The 26,126-nt window shown below is 50.5% G+C and overlaps 1 protein-coding gene across 50 annotated transcripts in view; it reads left to right on the top strand.

The window, feature by feature from the left end:
- MAN1C1 (mannosidase alpha class 1C member 1) overlaps window positions 1-26,126 on the top strand; it is a 54,628-nt gene that overhangs the window by 11,390 nt on the left and 17,112 nt on the right. For all 50 annotated transcript variants that reach the window (XM_077189722.1, XM_077189724.1, XM_077189720.1 and 47 more), the window contains exons 3-4: window positions 8,316-8,412; window positions 25,909-26,024. In XM_077189722.1, the coding sequence (XP_077045837.1) occupies window positions 8,316-8,412; window positions 25,909-26,024 (213 nt within the window). The remainder of the gene's footprint in view (window positions 1-8,315; window positions 8,413-25,908; window positions 26,025-26,126) is intronic.

The following is a 26,126-nucleotide window of genomic DNA, read 5'->3' as shown; positions in this document are numbered from 1 at the left end:
GATCCCCTGCTGCCCACCCTGATCCCCATCCCACCCTGCACAGGCAGGGAGCTCACAGATCCCCTGCTGCCCACCCTGGGGTCCATCCCACCCAGCACGGGCAGGGAGCTCACAGATCCCCTGCTGCCCTGCCTGGGGTCCATCCTGCCCAGCACAGGGAGCTCACAGATCCCCTGCTGCCCACCCTGATCCCCATCCCACCCAGCACAGGGAGCTCACAGATCCCTGCTGCCCTGCCTGGGGTCCATCCCACCCAGCACAGGGAGCTCACAGATCCCCTGCTGCCCTGCCTGGGGTCCATCCTGCCCAGCACAGGCAGGGAGCTCACAGATCCCCTGCTGCCCTGCCTGGGGATGGCTCCCTGGCACATCTGCACACAGGAGCTCCTGAGCCTGTTTACTCTTCCCAGCCCACTGAGGATTCCAGCCATCATCCTCCCCCAGCCAAGGCTCAGGAGTACAAAGCCTCCTCTCCTCTCTGTTTTGTTTCTTTTCATTATTGATCTGTTTGACATTTGTCCTACAGGCTGTCAAACAGACAGGCCCAATATGTTCTAGAGACTTGGTTTTTCTTTTTTTTTTTATTTTCCTTGAAAAAGAAAAGCGAAGTATTTCCACACCTTTTCCTCTCCTTCCTTCTCCTTGCTTGTGTTTTGAGTTACTTATGGCTACAGCTCCCTTTGAGCATCCCCTTGGGCTGTGGCTCTCCAGAAATGAGAATTCTGTGCAGATGGTATCTGTAGGGAAAAGGAAAAAAACCTTCCCTTGCCATAATGCAGGTCTGTAAAAACAACCCTGTGTTTGTGTTTCCATCCACCTTCCCATCCAGCGTGGGGGGATCCTGGGGAGGAGCTGATGGATTCTGCTCTGCTCTTGCTCATGCTCACCTGGAATGCTGGGCACTTGCAAGGAGAATTTGCAGTCTGTGTGTAATTAGGGATTTACAAAGCCCTGTGCTGTACATGCTTGAAGGGAAGTAGCTGAAATGGAAGAGCCCTCAAGGCAGCCTGCAGGGATGAGACAGTGCCCAAAATCTTAGGAGCTCAGGGAATTTCCTGTGTGGTTTGTGCTGCAGGCTCAGCACCCAGGAGGGGACTCGGAGGTGACATTTGTGAAGGAGCATCATTACTAGGGAGGTAATTTTCCCCCACTTATTTTTCCTTAAAGTGTGCTGGAATGCCATAGTAGTCACTAAGAAAAGCCAGACTGTCCAGCCTGGAGTGAAATGGAGTTGAAAAAAATGCAAACAGCAGTGTCACACAACGGGTGCTGGTGGCTCTCTGGTCCTCCTGCTGTCCCGTGTGCCTGCAGCCCTGGCAGCAGCTCAGGAATTGTGTTTGCCCCTCGGGTTTAACGGGGTCAGCTCCCCGGGGCAGGTGCAGCCTGGAGCTCAGGGATTGCCTTTTGCTGCCATCTCCCTGCACCAGTGACAGCAGGGCCAGAGTGCTGACAAGCTTAGCACAGGAGGAGTATTTATTGTGTTTATTGCTGGTGAGGCTGTGCCGTGCCAGCCTGGCTGTGCTCTGCAATATCCCGAGCCTGATCAGCCCTAGGGGCTCGCAGGGAACATGAAACTGAGGTGTCAGGGTGGCCAGGAACACAAATTCCTTTTATTCCCATCAGAATTTTCCCCAGGCTTTGATTCTGGGAAGCAAAGGAAGAGGAGGCTGCAGTTTCCCTGATCTCTCCACTAAATCACCCCGTGCTTTGGTCTAGACTTGCAAATTTGTTCTCAGAACCATTGTCAGCCTCTTCCAGGCCAGCATCTCATTACAGAGCTAACTGCAAAATCAACTGCTCTTGCTGACATGTTTCCTGATTTAGATGCAGCTGGATCCAGCTGGGGTTTAGTGCCTCAGATAGCCCGAGAAGGGTTTTATTTTTTTCCCCCTCTTGACACGGTTAAATCTAGTCGCATTAGGAATTTAATTAGGTGTTAGTTTAATTGTGGTTTGAGCTGTTTTCTCCCATTCAGCTTTCCTAGCAGGGACTGACTCTTGAGTTCTATTTCTGTCCTTGCCACTAACACTGACAACCTTGGGCTGCTCTGTGCTGGGCATTTTTCTGTCCTCCCAGTGCTTTTTTCTGTCCTCCCAGTGCTTTTTTCTGTCCTCCCAGTGCTTTTTTTCTGTCCTCCCAGTGCTTTTTTCTGTCCTCCCAGTGCTTCTTGTCCTGCTTTTCCCTGATTGTGCTGGGCAGGGAGTGCTTGGCTCTGCAGGTCTGTGTTGGAGAGCTCACCTTGACCTGGCTGCCTGGGAACAGCAAGGAGAGCTTAAAACTTATTTTTTTTTATATTGTGACTCACTGGAAGGTGATTTATTCAATTCCTAAAGAATTCCCCCGTTGTTCCAGTGATGGAGATCAGTTTTCTGAGCAATGTCTCTTTGGCTGTTGTGCAAGAGAGGGTGAGTTGTGGTAGCAGCTGATGGCAGAAAAATCCACCCATGCAGCTTTGAGAAGGAGTTTGCCAGAAAGAAATCAAAGCAAAGCCCCACTCACCTGTTGCTGGAATTGCTCTGTTACGTTTTTTTCCAGATAAAGCTGCCTGTAGCAAGCAATTCCTCTATCTGCCATCTCCCCCTGAGCTCTCAGCTGGTGTGTTTGCAGTCAGGAGCTGGCAGGGATGGAAATTCTGGGTGAGAATCCTCCAGGAAGAGTGGAGCCCCAGGGAGGAGTTCTGTGCCCAGGCTGCTGCTTTGGGTGTGGAAAATGAACCTTGATCTTGTGTTTAAGGAGAACCTGATGGACCAAGGGAGCTCAGGCTCAGTGCCCTGGGTGTTTCTGTGCCCAGTTCCCTCTGGGTGTTTCTGTGCCCAGCTCCCTCTGGGTGTTTCTGTGCCCAGTTCCCTCTGGGTGTTTCTGTGCCCAGCTCCCTCTGGGTGTTTCTGTGCCCAGTTCCCTCTGGGTGTTTCTGTGCCCAGCTCCCTCTGGGTGTTTCTGTGCCCAGTTCCCTCTGGGTGTTTCTGTGCCCAGTTCTCTCTGGGTGGACATTGCTGTGCCCAGCTCCCTCTGGGTGTTTCTGTGCCCAGCTCCCTCTGGGTGTTTCTGTGCCCAGTTCTCTCTGGGTGGACATTGCTGTGCCCAGCTCCCTCTGGGTGTTTCTGTGTCCAGTTCCCTCTGGGTGTTTCTGTGCCCAGCTCCCTCTGGGTGTTTCTATGCCCAGTTCCCTTTGGACATTGCTGTGCCCAGCTCCCTCTGGGTGTTTCTGTGCCCAGTTCCTCTGGGTGTTTCTGTGCCCAGTTCTCTCTGGGTGTTTCAGTGCCCAGTTCCCTCTGGGTGTTTCTGTGCCCAGTTCCCTCTGGGTGTTTCTGTGCCCAGTTCCCTCTGGACATTGCTGTGCCCAGCTCCCTCTGGGTGTTTCTGTGCCCAGTTCCTCTGGGTGTTTCTGTGCCCAGTTCTCTCTGGGTGTTTCAGTGCCCAGTTCCCTCTGGGTGTTTCCACCCTGCCCAGTCTCCGGGAGGAAAGGGCTGAGTGTGTTTTAGCAGGAGGAGCTGAGGAGCAGTGGAAGGTGCCCAGAGGATGTGTCAGTCACCAGTGGGGAGGAAAGAGCTGGAGCTGGGCTCGTGCTCTCCTGGCTTTCCTTTGGAGTGACAGGCTCAGGTTTTATCCTTGGCCATCAGTCCAAGGGATGAGTTTGATTTGAAGTGGGAGGAGAGAGGGGATGTTGGATTACCACATCCCAAGGTGCTGGCAGCGTTTGAGGGCCCATTAAATGGAAATCTCTGCAGTTCCTGAGTGCTCCATCCCAGCAGGAGAGAACATGGCTGCTGGAAAACAGGCAGGTTAGCCAGGGTGCCTTTAAACTGCTGGAGTTCCTGTTGGGATCTATTGGCTTTCCTGTAATCTTTAATTATAAAGTGTAATTACTTTAGGATGGATTATCAATGTTGGTGTCCATCTGAGGGGGTTGCTTGGTAACGTCCCTGGAGCTGCAGCTCCTCCTGCTCTGCACTCCCAGGCTTTTAGAGGCAGCCAGAGGGAGGCTCTGGCTATCAGTGTCTGCCTAAATGGAGCATCTCCATGCTCTGGAGATGCACGCAGCCTTTTTGTTATCATTTTGCTGTTACATAAAAGCATTACCAGGGACACGGGCCCAGAGAAGTAACCTGAGAAGTTGCTCAGCTTTCTATTAAAGGTTTTCAAATGAATTCCAGCCTTTTTATAGCATTCTGCCCTGCTGTTTGCCTGGGTATTTATATCTCCATGTGCAGCAACACAAAATAAACATGATGCTGTTTCATTACCTTTTCTGCAGATCCTGAATTATACAGGTTTATGCAAGTCTGATAAGGGAAAAATGCATCCATTATTCCAAACAGAAATGAGTTATCCCAATGTGTTCAGGCAGACTTCTTCCTACAAGACTGACAGTTCCTTTTTTTCTTTCTTTCTTTTCATCTGGCGAATTCTGTTTTATACAGGAGGGGAAAATAGATGGCATTATTGCAGCTTAAAGACCCAAAGTGGCACAGAGCTGCTGTGGGGCAAGGAGGTTAAAGGTGGGAAAGAACTGGTCCTGCTTTGGAAACTGTCAGCACAAATAATCTGCTTCCAGCTGCAGGAAAAGGAAGAGAGATGGGGAAAAAACAAGTTAGGAATACAATGGAGAAAGAAATATTGAAATTACACTCACCCCCCTGCCCTTATTTTTTTTTTTAACCCAAACTGGAAATTTCTTTGATATTTTATAGGGGAATGTTTGAAGGGAAGTTGAAGGAAGGAGGCTGAAGAGCCAGGGAAGTGGTTATCTTGTGTAGATAATGGCTTTGTGTCATGTTCCTTGGAAGTGCTTGAAAGGGGCTGATTGGTTGGTATATTTAGGTTTCATCTTTTAAGCATTTACTAATTATCCCAGTCTAGATGGATAAAACTAATCAAATAGCTGTTTGGGAATGCTCTGCCTTTGGAAATCTTCCCTGTTGACAAAAGGAGGGCAAGTGATGGTGGGGGAAGCTTTTTCTTCTTTTCTTCCCCTCTCATCTCTCTGCTTTTTGCAAGTGCATAAACCCAGAGGTTTGGAGTGGTTTAGATATTAAATGTGCTAAAGATTTGCACATCTCTTCAAAGTGAAAACACTTTCTTGGTCAAGTTTTTATCCTGAGACCCATTTCCTCATTACCTGGATCACAGCATCCTCCGAGTGCTTTTTGTTCTGCTGCTGCCTCTGTGAAACACAGGTGGGCTTGAAAGCCAGGTCCCTTTTGGGTTTGGATGGAGCAAAGCACAGGCAAAGATAGGGATCTAAGTGGTGAAAATGATAGTGCAGGTTTTCAGAGGTCAGTTTTGTCATTCCTAATTGATTTTAACACAGGCTTGTTGCCTGGCTGGGCAGCTGAAACTCTCCAAAGTAACAAGTGACTTACAGGTGAAAGGAAAAAAAGAGCAATCTGACAAATTAACTTATAAATTTGGAAGTCTCTGCTATAAATCAGTTGAGACCCAGAGTGCTTAGAATACCAGGCCCAAATAGATAATTGTCTGTTAGGTGGCAGATGGCTCGCTGCTGAGAACAAAATCTGAAATTATGGATCTATTTCCATAATTTTTGTGGTTCCAGTGCCATTTTTCAAATGCAAAATGGCACAATGTTAACACTGATGTATTGTAACGTGTCAGGACCAGAATTCATAAAATATTCACTTCTCATCCTGGTGGCTCATCAGAAATGAGCCTGGAACACCTCACCACACACATTCCCCTCCCTCCTGCATCCATCCCTTCCCTTCCAGCCTGGAGTTTGGGTTCTCTGCTCAGAGGAAGCTGCTGTGAATGTGGAGCCCCCCTTTTCAGGACCTTGCTGCATCCCTCCAGTGCTTTGGAAGCTGAGGTGCTAAATTTGGGCTGGAGAGGCAGCTGCAGGCAGCCAGAACGGGCAGAGTGGTGCAGATGCTTTTTTGGCTCTTCACCTTTTCCAGCTGCTGCTTTTTGGAGCTGTCAGTGGAGAGAGGCAAGCTCGGGGATGCTGGGAGATGAAAAGCTGCCACCTTCTGCATCCTGCCTCCCAAATCTGCAGGGTTCCAAGGCAGCCAGCACCGTGTGTGCTTCACCTGAAGGGAGCCTGGCAGCTCCATGAGGCAGCTCTGCCATCCCCAGAGCATCAGCTCAGGGCTGAGCAGAGCCAGAGCTTGGGACAGAAATTTGTGCTGGGGAGCTTCTCACAGCAGCGTGGCCAAGGCAGCTGAAATGGTTGGAGAGGCAGATGAGGGGTGCATGATGGTGTTGGCTCCATCCTGGGGGACGTGGGGCACTTTGGGGAGCCTCAGGCTGTCCCTCCTTGGTGAGGAGACAAGGAAAGAGGGGATTTTCCCTGTAGATGGGGCTCTTGGAGGCTGAAGGGAAGCCTGGGTGGTTTCCATGCCTGTAGGCACCTGAGGGAGCTGTGCCAGCACAGCTGGGTGGGTTCACCCTGGACCTTCTGCACTGGAGAGGTTAAAGAAGTCAAGGGAAGGAAATAACTTCAAATTTCATACTCAGCTTAAAATGAGGCTGACTCAGGATTAGGAGTTTTAGGGAACATTTAGAATCATTTCCACGTCCTGTGTGTGCCAGGAGGGTGGGTCCCCATGGCCAGCCCTGGCTGAGAGCAGTGCCTGGCTGGTTCCTTGTGCTGCCTTGACAAACACCATCCTTCCTGCTGCCAGCTCCAGCAGCAAGCTCTGACACACAGCATTGCTCTGCATTGCCCAGAGAGAGCCAGAGCTCCTCACAGATTCACCCTGGTGTGTGTTCATGGAGAATGAGAGCTTCCCATTTAGAACCTGCTGCCACTGGGGGAAAAAAAAAAAACAAAAACAAAAAGAGATTTGGCAAAACTAAAGTGAGCACCCCGAGTCACATGCCTGGGACATGCTTGAGTGCATTTTGTGGAGGGGTTCTTCCCCCTCCCTGGGTCATTATTGAGTTCTCCACTCACTAATTCATCCCACACTGAGTTTTTAACCCCCAAATTGGCTTTATTTGTTTGTCCAACATTCCATCTCCTGGCGGTGTTGGAGCCTGAGTGTTAACGATCAGTTCAGCAAATGTTTATCCTGCTCCATCTGAACAGCTCCAGGAAACTTTGCTTTGGAAGCTTGATGTTTAAAAAGGAGGGGGGAAGCTGGGGATGTGGCTTTGTGCTAATTAAGGAGGATACTGCCAGGGGCTTGTGATGTTGGGTTTGTGAAACACACAGCTGGAGGGGAGAGTAAGAGCTGAGATGACAGGAGGAATTTCAGGAGGAATTTCAGACCAAGGGAACCTGTGATTCTGACCCTGAAGCAGAGCAGCCAGCACTGCTGCAGCTGTGGGACAGGAGCGCTCTGTGCAGGAAGGATTTTGTTAAACTGCCGTGTTCCCTCAAAAGCCTGGTCTGAGGGAAGCGTTTCAGACCTCTCTTATCTTGGTTGGAGAACGTGGCTGGTTCTCTGAAGCCCCCTCTTCCCCTTTGTTATCTTTTTTTTTTGCCAGGAATTGAATCAAAGGATGTTCAGGTCAGTGCAGTGCTGGGGCTGGGGCTGCTCAGAGTCAGGCTGGGGGTTAGAGAAGGCAGCTTGATTTCAGGCACTCCTGGGAAGCTGACAAGCCCCAGTCTCTCCCAGGTGAAGAAAGGACACTTGCATGTTTAATTTGGCCTCCTAGAGGGGCAGGAGGACAGCAGAGGCTGCTCTGGGATGTGTGTGTGTGTGTGTTGGAACTTGCACAAGCACTGCCCTGCAGCCCTCAGGGGAAGGTCAGGGTGCTGGGCCCGGGCAGGACAGCTCAAACATCCCAAAAGGAATTGTTTGAGTTGGAAGGGGTTGCTCAGAAATCACCCAGCCCCTGTGCAGAGCTCTCTGAAGAGAGCACTGTGGAGTTCTGATAGAAGATAACAAAATGTCATGGGTTTGGTCTTTGGGAATGTATTCTGTCAATTAACAGAATGAAAACCTCTGGGCAGTCCCTAAGATCAGTTCCTCCCTGTGCCTGGGCACAGATCAGCTTTGGCCTTGCATTCTTAGCCCATTTTAACAAACTTCCTGAAATGCTGCTACTCTCTGAAAAAGGTTGGACATTCAGAGGTGGAGGCAGCTTTTTACAAATCCCACCTGGTTTGCAGGGCCAAGGTGAATTGTGGGGTTTTGGTGGGAGGTGTGCCATGTTATTCCCCAGAAATGATGAGCTGGAGACTTCCCAACCCTAACCCTAACCCACTCCTGGTGCTCAGTGGGAATTAAGATTTTATCATCAACGGGCCATGGCTGTAGCAGTGAGTGGGAACCTGCCATGGATTCCCAGAGCTCAGGTGTGGAAATTCTCCCTGGTGCTGACTGTTCTCCCTGCCTTTTGCCCCCCCAGATGATGAAGTTTGCCTGGGATAACTACAAGCAGTACGCCCTGGGGAAGAACGAGCTGCGCCCGCTGACCAAGAACGGCCACATCGGGAACATGTTTGGTGAGTGCAATTCCACTTCTCCTGAGCTCTGGAAGCCACGTGTGCAGGGCAGGGAGGTGCCTGTCCCAGCTCTGAGCCTGTCTCTCTTGCTGGTGGTGAGCAGCAAGGCTGTGAATCCGTGTGCTGTGCCTGTCCCAGGGCTGGGACCTCATCCCTGCAGGCAGCTCCCAGTCCCAGCCTGGGGCTCCTCTCTGTGCACAGCCAGCACCAAATGTGCTAAAATGAAAGTGTCTTTATTAAAACATGAAGCCAGCCCAGAGCTGACAATGCTGCTATTTGTCTGGGCTTGTAGGCTTCAGGACCTGACCAAATTGAGCATTTTCTCTCTCTCATTTCTTCACTGTTGAGCAAGATGTGAATTCCATGAAATATTGAGTGAATCAATATTAAAAGCTCTTTATATTCTGTGCTAACTGGCTTGTATAATTTTACTCTTTAGCAGATTACCTTTTTTTATGGGAGCCACTTTCAGTGCTGTTCCCCTGCTCATTCTGGTGGGATACTTGTTGTGGCTTTGGGGTATTTGTTGGCTTTTGGGGATATAAATTGTCTTTCTGCTGCTCTGCACTCAGAGCATTTCCCTGCTCTGCTCCCTGAGCCCTTCCTTTCCTTTCCCTTCCCATCCCTAGGGAATTCCTGCTGTGCAGAGGGCTCTGGGCTCCTTTCCAGGGGATGTGTGTGCAGGGATTATCTCCTGGAGTCCCTCCGTGGGCAGGTCACCCGTGAGCTGATTGCAGAGGGAGGCACTGAGGGTTTGGAGAACGCTCCCATCCTGTTGTGCACTCTGTAGGTCCCCAGCTCCTTCTCCACATCAGCTCCAGGACCTGGGGGGAGCTTTCAGCCTGTGGAGTTCTGCTTTGTGTGGAGCCCAGCCCTCATCCTGCTCAGCTTTGGGGGCTGAGCTGTGGGGAAGGGAGGTGTGAAGGTGGAAATGGCCCCAGGTGTCTCTGACACCAGCAGGGGAGAGAAGAGAAGGCTTGGGGTGACCTGGTGATGGCCTTCCAGGACCTGAGGGAGGACAAGAAAGATGGAGAGGTCATTTATGAGGGACAGGAGTGGCTTCAGAGGGACAGAGGGCAGGCTTAGATGGGACATTAGGGACAGGTCCTTTGCTGAGGGGTGGGGAGGCACATCTGGCTCACAGCTGGGCTGGGCTGCAGGGAAGCCCATTAACCCTTGTGGAGGTTCAGGGATGGAGGTCTGGGATTGTCTCAGGCTGGGTGTGAGCAGCCCCTGCCCCTGGCCAGCCCCTCTGTGCCTGGAGCACTGATTTGGGTGGGTTTGGCCTTTGCTTTGCTCTTTCAGCCCCTCCAGCCACAGCCAGGTTCTTTAATGGAGAATTTGCATGGAGTTCAGGGCAAGCTGAAGCATTTTGCAGCTCTTCCACTCTGGCAAGCTTGTCAAAATTCCTCAAGGAGTGTGCCAGTAAACAGACAAAAATATTGAAAGCTTTAAAATGCATTTATCATGCTAAAACAATTGACAGTACTTATGCTTGTTTGCAGTGTGCCTGTGAGCACTCTCAAGAAAAATGCTTTGGAGCACGAGGATTTGCAGACAATTGCAGAAAAGCAGCTACATGGTACATTTCAGCCTTTTAATAGGCTTTTCCTGCTCCTGGCTGTGCCTCTACAGGAGGGCAGCATCGGGGAATCCCTTGGTGCAGCCCTCTGTCCCTCTGCCCTTCAGAGACTCTGAGGAGGCAGCACAGGGCACTGTGGCCCTGCACTGCTGCCCATTCCCCCTCCTCTCACTCCCAGTGGCTTTTTATCCCAAGCTCCAGCTGGGAAGGAGGCAGGCTGGGTGCTCTCCAGGCTGGAAATGTCAATATTAAGCTGAGATTTCTCTGCAGCTGCTGCCATGTGGGAGGGGAGGAACCTTTTTGGGGCTATTTTGGAGCGTGTTTGCGTGCATGGGAAGCAATCAAGTTCCTGAAGGGTGATTTTGCTGTTGTGGATGTGCTGCTGCTCACTTGGAGCCTCCAGTTTGGCAGCCTCAGCCTGGGGGGAGCTGCTCTGGATCAAATATTCCCTCTAGTCCAAGCAGAAATAAAAATGAACTCTGAATTCTGCTCCTGCAGAGTGTCCTGCTTCTCCTGGCAGCCAGGACAGAGCCTCCCTCCCCATTTTTCCTGCCCAGGTAGGAAAACTTGGATGCCCAGCCCTGTTAATCTCTCCAGAGACCCAACTTTGCCATTTCTCAGGTGTTTTCAGCATTCCCCCTCTCCTGGGCTGTGATCTGGAGACCTGGTCTCACGTTCCTGCTGGTGCTTGGTGTTCTGCAGCTCCTGTTTCTCTCATCAAGCCTCTCCCACGTTTCTGGACTGAGTTTATTTGCACAGAACTCCTGTGATTGCTGTCATTTACAATCACTGCAGCTCGAGAGCCCTTTCCTTAAACCCACAAGCTGTGCTCCTTTCATCAGCATTAATTATTCATCAGTGATGCTTGTGATAAGAAGTGCCACGCTGAGCAGCCCAGCCCATGCCCTCCAGTGGGGTGAACACGGTTTAGGCTTTCAGCTGTGGGATGGTTGCCCTGGAAATGGTGCCATGGGAGTGGGCACAGTGCCCCACGGAGCGTGAGGGGCGATCTCTGCTGGAGCAAACCCCACATCACGAGGTTCCAGATGCTCCTAAAGGCTGCACAGCTTGGGGGGGTTAATTATTAATTAATGTTATTGTTATATTTATTATTTATATGTATTATTATAATTATTATTCATTAATTTTAGGTTCAGGGTTGTCTGCAGAATGCCAGGCACTGATCAAACCAGACCCCAAACGAGCTGGTTTAGGAACATTTAAGCAAAATGGCACAGCTGAGCTTGAGGCTGAGGGTGAGGCTGGAGATGTGCAGGTACAAATTCTGCTCCCAGTGCTGATGCAGTGATTTTAACCCTTCTCAGCCACCTCAGCCCTGCTGCCCTGGGTGCTGTAGGGATTAAATTCAGTGGTGTTTGCAGGGGTTGGCTCCCTGGGAGCAGGGCAGCAGCTCTGTGTGCCACAGCCCCTGAAATGCACCTGTCACCCTGAGCTCCAGAGCACTGCATTATTATTCTGCCCACTCCCCAGCTCTGTCAGAGCCACTTATTTTTCTGACAAAATGTTTTTAAAATCCTGATAGCTTTACAGAGCTTCTGTAGCTACGGGAGAGTGAGCTGGCACCTCGTTCTGCTCGTGCATCAGCTGAATTGTCAGTTACATTTTGATTGCACAGTCTTTTAACAATGATAAGGTGAGAAGCCTGATTTTCAGATATCTCTTGAAGTGTGCAGTGCTGGCAACAGAAGAATCTTTCTTTGACTTATACCCTGAGCCAATTTGCTCTGAAATCAGTGACAGCAAGTAAATATGGAACCCTGCTGTGCTGTTAGGCGTTTCTCACCACCTAAATGCACGTTGGTTTATTAATTTTAGTTTAAAAATAGCAAACCTTAACCAGGTTTCCCCCCTTTTTTCCCCTCTTTCCCCACTCGATATCATGCCTGAGATCATGAATTGCCTCCTTGCAGCCATGGCTCCTCTCAGCATATGCTGAGTTTCTGCAGCACCGTGAGGCAGGCGCTCCAAGTGCCAACTGTCACAGCCAGGGCACTGCCAGGCCACAGCTCTGCCAGCAGCTGCACTGAATTCCTGCAGGTGTTTGCACCTCACCCTGCAGCAGGGCTCTCTCATGTTTGATTGCCTGGTGACAGGGCCCAGGCTGGAGGAATTCCTGGAAAATCCATGGCTGTGTTTGCGTGCTGGGCTCTGACTCCGGCTGAGCTGTTTGCTTTGAGGACAGGAGGTCACTGGCCTCAGCTGCCTGGAAATGGGGCTGGTTTGGCTCTAAGGACAAAGAAAGGGGAAGAAAAGCAGTGACCACAGGAATACATCCAGAGAAGCCTCTGGAAAGGACCCAGCTGATTGTCCTGAGGTCCAGAACCTTCAGATGGGTGGGATCAGGACCTGGTGGGTTCTGGACCTTCAGATTTGTTCTGCCTGGCAGATCCCACCAGACTTTGTCTCTGCCCTGTGGCACTGTGACCTGCCAGGCTCAGATCTGGATGGAGGTTCCAGGAATCCACTGGAAATCCCAGGAATCCCCAGTGGATTTAACACCCCCAAGAAGCTCCTGTGACAGCAGCTTTTATACCAGCACCTGCTCTGGGGCTGCCAGCTCAGGTGTTGGACCCCAAAATCTCCACGTGCCCCCAGTCTGGCCAGCTGAGCCAAAGAGAGCTGCTTCCTTCTCCAGCATTTAGCAGGCAGCAAACACACCCAGCCCGGTTAGAAGCAACAGGAGTTGGTCTGTGAATATGTAACAGAGATAATTGAATGAAAATATTAATTCAGCAATATCCCGGCTACCAGAAGAGAAATGGGAACCTCCAATTGTGCAATCACTTACTGCACCTTTTCTCTTCTGTCTCTGGGTCTCTTTCCCTGTGATCACAAAATTGCAAGACCCTGGAGAGTCCTTTTATGTGATTAAAATAATAATAATAATAATGGCTCTCCTAATTTCTATGCTGAATTATGCCTGCTGCCTATTGCACATGACATTGGATTCTTGACTCCATGGGCTCTTTAAAGAGAAAAATACCTTGTAATGAAGATGTTGCTGGAACTCTGTTGCTCCCTGGCATCATCATCTTTTTTGTCTTTTTCATGTGTAATGTTCCCCAGATGAATAATTTTCATTTTTGAAATGCAGGAGGGCATTTTGAGTTGACTTTGGCTTTTGATGTCAGTGAAATCTGCAGCAACAAACTTATTTCCTGGCAGCAGGAAGCGGGGAATCAGGATGTCCTCCAAATCCCAAACTCACTGGAGTCTGGCTGCGTGTTGGAGCTGACATCAATCCCTGTTTGGGGTTTTTTTTCCCCTGTTTTGAGATCACTCCCAAGCTAATTAATCCTTCAGGAGATCTGTCCCCACTCCACTCCCACCTTGGGTCCTGCTGGCAGTGGTGGCTCAAACCTCAGGGCTCTGCTGAGCCCTAAACCCCTCCCTAAACAGGGGTTTAAGCTGATTACAGTGGCTCAGCTGACTTCTCAGCTTGAACTATTCATTTAAAAAGTTTAACCAGAAAAAATCCCCAATGTCTCAAGAGCGGCCTCCAAATGAGGCCACCTTGGCTCTGGGGCTGGGCAGGGCAGTGGCTGTTGAGCAAATGTCATTTGAACAGAGTGGGTTCATCTTAGGTTTGCCTCTTAGCAGGGAAATAAAGTCAGGAAGGAGAAGGGGGTGGAGAGGCTGGGGTGGGAGAGCCCAGACTGGGGCACTCTGGACACCCAAGCTGCCCTAGCAGCAAACTGGGCGATTCCATCCATCAGCCCAGCTTCCTCAGCAGCTTCCTGAACTTTCCACTGACCCCGAGCTGAGGCTGGAGCTTAATGAGGCCTGGGAGGAGCAGAGGGTGCCGTGGGATTTGTCAGGAGTGCTTCGCACAGCAAAACGGGGCAGCAGGAAACAAAACAAGGAACAGAAAAACAGCCATTAGAGCAGCAAATGGGAGCAGGAAAAGGGAGAAAATTGCTTTGAGCTGGGAGTGGGGAGGGTTCTGTGGGGCCTCTGTGGGCTGCTGAGAGAGGAGCAGGCAGAGATGAGGAGGAAGCCACACGTGAGCAGCCCCGTGGCACAGCACGCAGGGAACAATCAGGCTGGAGCTATTTTTTAATCCTTTTTCCAGGCTCTGAGTGTATTTTAAAACACAGTGAGCTCGTCTTTAAGATTTTTTCCTCCTTTCCTTTTAATATTTTCTTTAAGCACCCCATTATGGATGTTGCCTGTGCCTCATTCTGGACACTAATTATGCGGAAATAATTGTCTAATCTTCAGAGATATTGAGCGTGTGATTAAAAGGCAGCCAGCTGAGGGTGGGTGGAGTTGGACTGCTCACAGATCCAGCTCTGGATTAGGAGGCTTTGGTGGCAGCTCCACAGCAAAAGCTGAGTTGGAGGCTTGGCACTTCCAGCTGGTTTGAACAAACATCCAGCACCCGCTCCAGGGAGCTGGGGATCACTGGGATCCATGGGATGGGATGGGATGGGATGGGGTCCATGGGATGGGATGGGATGGGATCCATGGGATGGGATCCATGGGATGGGATGGGATGGGATGGGGATGGGCTGGGGTCCATGGGATGGGCTGGGCTTTGAGGGCCCTTCCCACCCAGACCAGTCTGGGATTCCTTAGGGAGGTAAATGCCCCACCTGGGGCTCCTGACTGCCCTGCCTGGGCTGAAGGTGGATTTTGGGATGCTCAGGGCCAGGTGTCTCTGGCCACTGCTTGCAGTCAGATTCTCAATGAGGTTCTTGCCAGAATCACAGAATTAAGGTTGGAAAGGGCGCTTAAATCCAAGCACTGACCCAGCAGCAGCCCTGTGCTCACCACTAACCCACATCCAGGCATTCCTGAGCATTTCCAGGGCTGTGATAACCCATCCAGGGAAGAAATTTTCCCTCTATCCAACCTAAACCTCCCCTGGCACAACCTGAGGCTGTTTCTTGTCCTGTCCCTGTTCCCTGGGAGCAGAGCCTGGCCCCTCTCTGGCTCCAGCTCTATTCCAGGAGGAGTTTGCAGCCATAGCCCCTCCTGCACTACCAGGAGCTACATAAAATCCAGAGAAGGTTCAGAATATTTTAAAAATGCACTTTTAGCTATGCCTTTTAATGTTGGAAATATCTTGAGACTCGTGGGTTTCTACCTTTATCCCTCTGTGTTTTAGCTTTCCCCTGTTTATTCAGAGGAGATGGAAATTGTACAGGGAAAAAAACCCACTTTGGTTTTAATTCACTTGGTTTCTACTGCTGAAACTTCTGAAGAGATTAAGCAGGTTCCAAACTGGCTTTGCTGTGTTGGATTTCACATTTAGAACTTAACTGCTTTATCACATCATTTTGTGCTGCTGCTGAGGTTTCTTTCCACCCTCATTATGTATCTCATTGGATATTCATCTGGATTAGTGTTAGATTTTGACATTTTTCCATTCACCTCCAGGAGATCATATATCAAATGGGTCCTGCTACTGAATTTCTTCCTCTGTAATTTCTCCAGGTGCTTGTTTCTGATTTTTTTTTCTCCATCTCTGCTGCCTTTTTGGGGGAGAGGAGTCCCTTATCTCACTTAATCAGTGGGTTTAACTCCCTCCCTCAGGACATCAGCTTTCAAATTTGTCCCTGCTGGGGCTGGCTCTGTGTGCTCAGAATGCTGTGGCAGGCATTTATCACTGCAAGACCTTTATGCTTTCACAAAGTGCTTCCTTTTAGCCTCCCAGGATTGTTCCTGTCTCTGGAGAAGATTTTTTTGGAGGTTCAAGGAAATCCCTCAGCCTTTGCTTGAGGCATCAGTGTGAAACACGGCGAGGAATTTTTTTTTCTGGACTGACTAAAATTGTTCATCCTCCTTGTGATGTTTTATTCCCAACACCACTTCTGCACCCTACCACACTTTATATGCAGCTCCAAAAGGGAAGGGAAAAAAGGGAAGAAAAAGTTCAGTGCAGGAAAATGAAAGCATTTCAAGAGAAAGTTCTAAAGGCAGAGGTTGTTTCCTACTAATTTCAATAAACCCAGAATTTACCTCTCAGGTACAAACACAGGGTTAAGAACACCCAATTTATTCCTGTTTTTCTCCACGGTGCTTTCCTCTGAACACAGGATTGCTCTGGGGTGGTTTCCTCACAGAGCTGGGGGTGGGAAAACACAAACCCTGAGTTCTGAAGTGGGGGATCCCAGCATTCAGGGCTGGGTTTGAACAGCTCTGGTTCATCTCCATTTCCAAGCCCCAGGCTGTGCTGTGTGTGCCAGGAAGAGAGGGAATCCAGGAACAAAGGACCTGAGCATCAAGGTCTGCCTGTGCAGGAGTGCAGAGCTTTCATGGACTTCTCCTTCAGACAGCTGGAAGTGGAAGTCACCTCCAGGCATTAAAACTGACACCTTTTGCCTAGGCTAGAACATTCCCTCTCTCTTGGCAGGCTCCATCCTGGTTGCTGTGGGAACCAGCATTTTTAATTTCCTGACTTTTGTGTGTACATCCCAAATTGTAGCTGTGATGTTCTCTGTCACCAAGGGAGCTCTGGGAAAGGTTTGCAGGGGATGGAGCCAGCAGGAAACATTTCATGGAGCTTTTCCTCCCCTCAGCATCACTCTGCTGCCTCTCCAGAGCATCTTTTCGGAGTCCTGCAGTTCCCACTCATCCCAGGGAGCAGCAGAACACAGAGAAGCAGCCAGGGCCCTTTCAGTGCTTCCCAAAAAGCTGGGACAGTTCTGCCTCAATGCTCTAAAGCTGCTCCTGGTGGCTGACCCCTCTCTCTGCAGGGCTCAGCTGGGACTCCCTGGCCTCTCCCTGGGGATGTGCTGAGTGCTTTCACCCTCAGCATCTCCAGCTTCCTCCAGCCTCAGACCTCTCCAGCTTTAACTGCAGCTCACATTCCTCCTGCTGGCCCCTCTGCAGTCTCCAAATGCTGCTGGAGGGAGGCTCTGTGCCCTTTCTTGGGTGAGGCATCATTGCTCTTCCTGGGGTGGGCTTTGCTCCTTTTCCCAGCATTCCAACATCTTGGTTGGAGCTGGAAGTCGTTGGTTTGAGCTGGAAGTCGTTGGTTTGAGCTGGAAATTGGTGATTTGAGCTGGAAATTGGTGATTTGAGCTGGAAATCGGTGATTTGAGCTGGAAGTCATTGTTCTGAGCTGGAAATCCTTGATCTGAGCTGGAAATCGTTGATTTGAGCTGGAAATCCTCGATTTGAGCTGGAAATGATAGGTCTGAGCTGGAAATGGTTGGTGTGAGCTGGAAATGGTTGGTGTGAGCTGGAAATGGTTGGTGTGAGCTGCATTTCCTGGGCTGCAGCCTGGGAATGGTTTCCTCACCATTTCTCCCTTCTGCTTCACGGCTGGCTGTGCTGCCCCGGGGCAGGACGCGCCGTGTGGCCGCACTGAACTGCATCCTGCTTGCTCCTGACTATTTCCCCAGTTTGCTGGGATTATTTTGATATCTAATCCTGTCAAGCAGCATACTGGAGAGCATTTGGAGGCTTTCAGCTGGGGTCTCGTTGGTGTGACTTTAACAATATGGGAGAGAAAGGGAAGAACGGGGACAGATGGTCCCAAGTGATGGAGTTCTGTGCCTTAATGTGTTTGTGCTGGTGGTAATGGAGCATTTGCATTCTCCTGGCCCACTGCATTCACAGAGAAAATGTGCTCAGATTCTCCCATGGATGGTTATGAGGGTTCCCAGCCCAGCTCATGGGTTCCTAGCAGGTGGCCAGGCCCCACACTGAACAGCACAATTAATCTGTTTATTCGTTTTGAGGCAAAGGCTGGTTTGGTTTCTTCATCTCTGAATTCTCTCCCACCTGGGCTGGTGTTAAGGGCCAGATAATTTCTGGGAGGTGATGTTTGCTGGGCTGGGCTGGGCTGGGCTGGGGATAAAGCCACCACAGGGATGAGTGGTTTTACAGCCCCAGCTCCAACGTGGTGCCCGTTCTGCAGAGCCCATCCAGATCAGATCCGAGGGAAAATCACTGTCAGGAGCTCCAGGCTGTGCTGTCATAACACATCTGCCACTTTTGGGAAGTGTGTTTGAGAGGCAGAAGGGCACCTTCTTCTGATTGTTGTAATGAAGCATCTCCCCTTTGAATTGTGAGGCGAATTAGCAGCTCTGCTCATTAACTGCTACCTGTGGCTCTGGCAGAGCAGGATAATAGTTGCAGGTAGGACGTGTGTGTTTGCTCTAATGGGCCTGTTGGGACCCCTCACATTAAATGCTGCAGGTCCTCCAGGAGGTCTGTGGAGGAGCAATAAATTGAATATAATCAGATTACCTTTAACCACTCCAAAATTAATTTCAAACACCCAGAACAGGGAGGCACCAGCAGTGCTTTGCCCCAGCTGTTGTCTTGTGCTTAACCTCCCTGACCTGCTCCTCCCAGCCGTGCTCCTGCCTTGTCAAATGGCCCATCTTTGTCAGAAGCAATTACCCCTGCTGGCCAGCATCTGAGCCCCACTGCCCGAGAGCAGGAGGGAAGCTCCTTCCCAGAGGAGCATTTGAACGATCATCACCTCCAATTTCCTGCCGAGCTCTCCCCGGCCCACTGAGCTGCCCGTGTGTCACGGGAGACAGATGGGAGGCACGTGGAGGGTGGATTTGCAGTGTGTCTGCTGCACCAGGGGCTGTGCTGGCAGCCTCGGGCAAGCCTCCCCTCCTCCCTGGCTCTTTGGAACAGGAACGGTTTGATTGGAGCTCCAGGAGGTGCTGGAGCCATGCAGGGATGAAGCAGAGCTGCTTGTTGGAGGATCGCTAAATGTTGAAAGATGGTTGGAGGAACTGGGGGAAAGAGGATTAAACTGGGGAGTGCTGCCAAGTATTAAATATTTAAGAATCAGTTGGCAATAGGTGCTTATCACACGTCTGCTCTCCCGTCCCTCTGAAGGCAGTAACTTATCTGAGGGGCTGGTGCTGTGACAAGTGATTCACTTCTGAGCTGAACACCTTTCTTCTCCTTTTTCCCCAGTGCTTAATAAGGATATTGCTAACCTGTACCCCCCAGCCTCTCACATCCCTGAACGAGCCCGAGCTCTCTTTTGTGTCTCCCACCCATCACTGGATCAGGGCAGAGCTGCCACTGCTGCTCCAGCTTGAACGATAGCCTTAATTCTCCAGGGGAAATTGATATTTGAAAAACATGAGTGGATTGTAATCCAAAAAAGCCATTTCTTCCCCAGCTGGAACACACTCTCTATTAAATTTGATCATAGCAGCCTAAAAGGCGGCACTTGAAGCTGCCTGTCTGCTGCCAGCTTTACCTGGGCAGCCCATATGCCGAGGCTGCTCCGTGCTGCAGGTGGAGCTGGCACTCATTAGCACTTCCCAGGAGCCTGGGAGAGCTCTCCTGCTGACAGCAAAGAGCAGGCTGAGCTGAGTGTGAGCCAGGTGTTTGGGTGATTTCCCTCATGCCAGCCTTCAGAGCTCCTGTGCTGTGGGTGGGAGGCTCAGCCTGGCTTGGCAGTGGAGCTCTGGGGGCTCTGCTGCCTCCCAGCCTGGTGCAGGATTGATTGTTCTGCTGCTCCTGAGCATCTTTCCAGGCACTGATCAGCCCCTGACCTTTCCTTGGCTGGGGGAAATGTGGCTTTAGCACCCTGCAAGCACGGGATGGGGGCTGGAGCTGGTTTGGGTGTGAAGCTCAGAGGGTGACATGGTGTGAGTGACGTCCTGTGGCTCATAAATGCATGGGATTCCAGTGGATCCCTATTTCCTCTGGAGCTGTGTGGAAATCCACGTCTCAGGGCCAGGATTGAGAGCTGAAGAGTTGGTAACTGCAAAGCAGGGCCAGCAACCTGGGAATGCTGAATCTACCAGGGTGGGGAAGGGGAGGAGACAGAACTGAGACTGAAATCATGGGGAAATTGTGTTTTGGGCTGATGGGGGCTGGTCTGTTGGGGTGTGAGGTGGGGCACAGAGAGTCACCCTGAGACCCCCATGGATGGCAGCTCCCAGCTGAGGGACAGAGCTGCCTGTGACCCTGCCTGGTGGCCTTTGCTGCCCATCAGGGCATGGAGAGCACTCAGGGGTGACCCTTTGACCAGTACCTGCAGAGGAGAGTGAGGAAGATTAATGAGAGGAAGATGGGAAAATAACCTTGGCCATGGAGTGGTTTTTGATGAGGTCCCTGAAGTGTAGGTGCAGTGGTTTATTTGGAAAGCAGAGAAAAATGAGGTTGCTCAGAAGCTAATGGACTTTTTTTTCCCTAACTCTGCAAGAGAATGTGCTGATACAAAAAGAAATAGATCTTTTCTAATTCTTGGACTGCTTCTTTGTCCCCTCTATCTCTGGCTTCTGCTACCTTGTTGCTCAGATGTAATTTGTTTAGTTTCCCTTAAATAAAGGGAATGTAGTTACTCTGTGTTACAGCTATCAGGCTCCCAGACAAAAAACTCAATAAATAAGGCACAGGCAGGGCTGGAGCTCAGGTCTGATGTTTCTGCTTTCATCTGCAGTAGGTACCACTCACAGGCAGCTGAAGGACTGTAATGAGGTGATTGTGGATTTAACTGGGCAGTTTTCTTTCCTCCTGCAAAGCAAACCCATTTCCCAGTTCCATTTGGATTTTCTGCTTAATTTCTGTCAGCTGGACCCAGTGGTTCCAGCCCTGTCCTGGGGATCCCTGACTGATCTGATCCTTGCAATGGGAGCAGAGTGATTTTCCCCTGGAGAACACCTCCTGGAGCTGGAGTTCATCTCCAGTGCCCAGCCCTGGTGGGAGTGCTGGAGGAAATGTCAAGAAATCAACAGGTGGGGAGGGTTCTGCACCATTCCAGAGGGGAGGTGGATGGATGGATGGATGGATGATGGATGGATGGATGGATGGATGGATGGATGGATGGATGGATGGATGGATGGATGGATGGATGGATGGATGGATGATCATGGTGGATAAATTCATTCTCATTTTGATAACCATCACATTCTCTTGCTTTAAACCCTCTTTCTTTTCATGCTTTGAGGAAAATTCCTCCTGCTTTTTTGGCTGGCAGGAGAAGCTAAAGGCCAGACAGGGAGCTCTGGCCTAAGCCCAGATCCCAGCTCAGGAGCTCCCAGCCTCTGCTTGTGCCTGGCCTGGAGCGCTCTGCACAGGGACTGGCAAATCTTGGCTGCAGGGCAGATTTTTCAAGGAGCTGCAGTGATTTTCACAGTTTACTTGGTTGCCAAGATAATCCTGAGCTGTGTAAAACGTCTCTGTGTGGATTTCTCCCAGAATTGGACAGTTTGCCACCAGCCAGGAGCTGTGTGGTGGCGCGGTCCCAGGCAGCTCCCAGGCTTCTCACACACATTGGGGATAAATGTCAGGAGTTCAGGCTGCTCTCCAGGCCCTGTCATGGAGAAAAAGGACCAAAAAGAACAGGAAAAGCAGCACTTGGAGATGGTAATTTTTCAGACTCCAGCTGTACCAGGGCACTGATTTTAATTGAAGCCTTCAGCCCAGCAGAAGCAGGGAAGGGATCTCGTGTTTTCCCCCCTGTACCCCAGGAGGTGAAGGTAAACAACCAGAGCCCCTTGTGCCTTGGCAGTTAACAAGTTCATCATGTTTCATAGAAACTGCATCCTAATTTTTATTCCAAACAAGGTTTCAGCACTAATTTCTGTTTTGACAAACACGATCTGACATAAGAACAGTGGGAGTCAAGACCTTTCATTTTTGATCTGGGTTTACATTGCGCTGATCTAAATTCCTCCCCCTTCTGCTCTTGCTTTTCAGTTGTAAACTCTGTTATTAAAGTTAGCAAAGAGCTGTTTAAACCCCCTGTTCTGTGGCATTTAAAGAGTCCTGCTGCATGCAAGATTAAGTCTGATATCTTCCTAATGGCTCGTGCTGTTCATCTGAGGCGTTGGCACAAAGCGTCACTGTACGGGTTGGAAATGGCTTTGTTGGAAATGAAGGATTTGGTTTCTGCTCACTGAGTCACTTCATCAAGGGCTCCTTGCCAAATGGCAGCACCAGCCCCCCTGGGGCCCAGGGCATTAGAGATGGCATTCCCCAAGCTCTCTGCTGCTGCAGGGCTGCCTGGGCTCAGGGTGATGGCAGTCACAGGGGAACGTGGCTCTAAACAGGGGGGACACAGCACAGGAAATTTTCTTGTGGAAGGTTGGAATGGGATGATCTTTAAGGCCCCTTCCAACCCCAGGCAGCCTGGGTAAGGATAATTTTATTTGAGCTGAACCCTGACATCAGGGAGTGCTGGAGATCCTGGCAAGGATGCTCCCATCTCCTGCTGCTTGGGCATCCTGGTGTTCACCTCCCCAGAGGCACACCCTGAGCTCCTCCTTGGACCCCAGAGCAAGGCTGGTGGGACAGGAGAGTCCAGCCTGTGCTTTGGGTGCCTTTGCAGGGTCCTTGTTCTCCAGGGACAGGGAGTGTGCTGGATCCAGGAGAGCCTTTGGAAGGAGCTCTCCTTCCTGAGGCAAGGCTATTTCAGAGCCCACTCAGAGCTACTTGGCTGCTGAAGCATCACTTTGGTGGCTTTTTTTGAGGCTCTCAAGGGACAGACTTGCAGCTGGGAGCCCTTCAAGTCTGTCTGGCCTGTGATATTCCATGGTGGCTATTTTGGGAAGAGAGGGCTGAGGGAAGGCAGTGCTCTCCATGCCTCCCATCACAGCTGCTCCCCTCTGGAAAATCAGACTCTGGCTGAGTGCTGGGGTTAGGCCACTGGTTCAGGTGTTGGGAGAGGCAGGTGCAGGTGAGTCTGGCCTTGGACATGTAGATCCCCAGCCTGTAAACACCTCGCCCCGAGGTTTTTCATTGGGGGCAGAGTTTCTTCCTAGAGCCTGAGTCACCTCCCACAAAAAAAAAAAAAAAAAAAAAATTAAAAATTAAGAAAAGAAGAAACAAAAGAAGGCAAAAGCACCAATGGCAGCTCCTCTCCACCCAGCACCTTTCCCAGCCTTGTGTTAATGAAGTCAATGTTGGTTGGTGCTCTCTGGGGCAGGGTTCAGCTCCTGGGGTGGGTGGCAGCAGGAACAGAGCAGCCTTGTTGCCCACACTCCTCTCTCCATTCTTCTGCTGCACAAAAGAGCAAATCCAGGGTGGCACAGCTCCTTCAGCTCAGGGAGAGATGAACCTTTGTCTGCTCCCCTCAGCTGCTGCTTCTCCTCCCCAGTCACCACTCAGGGACAGCTCTGGGCAGAGGCCCTGCCACCAGAGCTGCTGTGACACTCAGAAATGTCCCCAGATGCCCTGGATTCCTCCTGAGGTCCCTCTTCTGGTCCCTGGTGAAGGTGTCCCCACCCCAGCCAGCCTGGGGCAGGATCAGGAGGGGATTTCATGGCACACTTGGGTTTGTGGGGTCCTGCTCCAAAGCCGCTGCTCCCAGCCCTGGGGATTTCCAGCAGGGTTTCTGTCAGGGGTTTCTTGTGAGGCTTTCTTGGTTTAACACTCCCTCAGAGCAAGAACAGTCAGGCTGAAACCAGCAATTTCGAGCTGAGGGTGTCAGCAAGAGTCAGAAGTGACAGAGAGGGGTTTGATTTGGTTTTGAGCTGCCTCCCCTTTGATTGCAGCCCTCCCACCCTAATGCAGGTGCAGAGAGGTGCTGGTGCTGTGACAGAGCTGGCAGGAGCTGGCAGGAGGTGTCACCACCCTGCCAGGTGGGTGTGTTGGTGCTGCACTCATTGCTGGGGTGTGCACACACCAAATTCTGGAATTCTGGCAGCTGCCCCTGCGGCTCCGTCCTGCTCTGAGGAAGCCGAGGCTGAGCAGGCAGGAGGGCAGGTGCTGCCCTGGCACAGGAGTCACAGGCTCAGGGGCTCTCTGGGTGCCCTCTGTCCTGGCCAGGGACAGGCACAGCCAGGCCCTGGTTTGATCAGCAGGGGCAGGAGCTGCCTCTTCACCCTGTCCTGGGGCTGGAGCTGACCCAGCCCCTCCTGGCCTGGGCAGGGCTCTGGGGCTGCAGGAGCGGAGTCACTGAGCATCTGCAGCTGCTTCAAAGCTGGTGCAGAAAAAAGGGAGCACGGCCCAGCCCCTGGTAGAGAACACACAGCCCCAGGTTCTTCTGATGCAGAGGGCGAGGGAATATTTAAAACAAATGTTTAATGTGACACAAAGGCAAAGCAGCAGGGAGTGAGGTTTGCCCTCCACTCTGTCAAACACAGGCAGCAGAGCTGAGCCACTCCAAGCAGAGCTCCCAGTCCCCAGAGCCATTCCCAGAGTTAAAGGCCTGACTTGCTGAAAAGATAAAAGGCTCTGTCAATCCCAGCAATATTCCTCACTTCAATTAATCATCCCAGAAAATGGTGAGTTTGTTGTCTCTTTGTCTCCATTTAGCTTGAGCAAATCCAACTTTCCTCATTGTCTCTCTGCAGATTATGAAAAGCTTTTGTTGATTATATCATCAAACTCAGGCGAGCCCAGCAGTGTGATTCTGCTCTCAGAATATCACAGCAGCAGCTGTGCCTCAGGTGCCACTGCCCTTCCTTCCCTGTTCAGATGCTCTCCCTGCCTCCCTGGCACGTCTCTCCTTGCTAACAGGAAAGTGTATAAAAATCACCTAATCATTAATATTGAAGAATCATTAGGGCTGATGAAAGCAGCCCTGCCTGCCATGGTGTTGTTTCCATGCTCGGTGCTTTTGGCAAACACGCCAGGCCCACTTGAGCCCAGCTGATTTTTAGAGCCCACCAGTTGATCCAGTGACCGACTCCATCCACCCACTGCTCCTGGAGGTGGCTGCAGTGACATGGTCATTTCCCAGGCCTGCAGGAATAAATGGATTTCTGGAGGCTGTTTCTGCCTCCCTGCTCTCCCCCAGCCCCTGCTTTTGATGCAGACAGCATCCAAAAGGCAGCAATCCATGGTGGAGCAGCAAAGTCCTGCTTGGGTTTTTATTGAAGCAATGATGTGCTGGCTGGCTGAGAAGTGTCAAAGCTGCAATCTTGGAGCATCAACAAAATAAGGCAGGATCCATCCCTAGGGGAGAGGAGGGCTGAGAGGAGGAAGGAGCCCGGGATGGGTGGATCTGAGCCCTTCTCTGGGCTGCACACCAGAGTCAGACCCAGTCCCTGGTCCCTTGGTGAGAGCACAAACGTTGCTGAGCCACTCTGGCCAAGGCAGGGCTGGGAACAAGGCCAGGGCTTGCACTTGGGGCTGGGGGCTTCAGCTGTGGACCCTGAGCTGTTCCTTGGGGCAGCTCTTGTGGCCATGATCATTTCTGAAAAATCCTTTCCTTAGGATTGTTCCTCCTGAGAAGCTGAGAGGCCTCAGGAACAAAATGTAACCAATGGTTATCTGCTGCTGTGGAATGCAACAGGTGCATCTGGGATTGGGCTCATGTGGTTGTTTCTAATTAATGGCCAATCACAGTCCAGCTGGCTCAGACTGTCTGGTCAGGCACAAGCCTTTGTTATCATTCTTTCCTATTCTGTGCAAGCCTTCTGATGAAATCCTTTCTTCTATTCTTTTAGTATAGTTTTAATATAATATATATCTTTAAAATAATATTTTATATATCATAAAATAATATATCTCATATAAAATAATACATCTCATTAAAATATATATCATAAAATAATATAATCTATGTCATAAAATGCATCATAAAATAATATTATCTATATCATAAAAATGCATCATAAAATAATACAATATATAATAATAATTATTAGATGATGTATTTATGATATATATTAATGTAATATATCATAAAATAGATAATATAATAATATATATAATAAAAATAATGTTTAATATAATATATATAACAAAAATTATATCAGAAAAATATCATAATCAATCAAGCCATCTGAAACATGGAGTCAACATTCTCATCTCTTCCCTCATCCTAAGACCCCTGCAAACAGCACCACAAGTTCTTGCAGAACTCAGCATTCTTCCAGGCCAGTGGAAATGGTGGGTGCAGAGCTGAGCAGCCCCCAGCCCAGGGCCTGGGAGCTGCTGCTGCCTGTGCCAGCCCCCCAGGCTGACTCAGAGCTGTGCTTTCAGCTCTCTGCTGTGTTTCTGCCACACAGGAGGCCTTCGAGGAGCAACTGTGATCGATGCCTTAGATACCCTGTACATCATGGAGCTCGAGGAGGAATTCCAGGAAGCCAAGCAGTGGGTGGAGAAGAGCTTTGACTTGAACGTGGTGAGTCAGCTGCTGGGAATGCCTGCCTGTGCCACCTCAGCTGCCAGCCCTGAGCACAATCTTCCCCAGAGCTCGGTGGGGGCAGGACCCACTCAGCTGATT

This window comes from Agelaius phoeniceus, chromosome 22 (genome assembly GCF_051311805.1).
Source record: "Agelaius phoeniceus isolate bAgePho1 chromosome 22, bAgePho1.hap1, whole genome shotgun sequence".
NCBI lineage: Eukaryota > Metazoa > Chordata > Aves > Passeriformes > Icteridae > Agelaius > Agelaius phoeniceus.
Note: the sequence above shows the minus strand (reverse complement) of the source record. Positions and strands in the feature narration are given on the sequence as shown.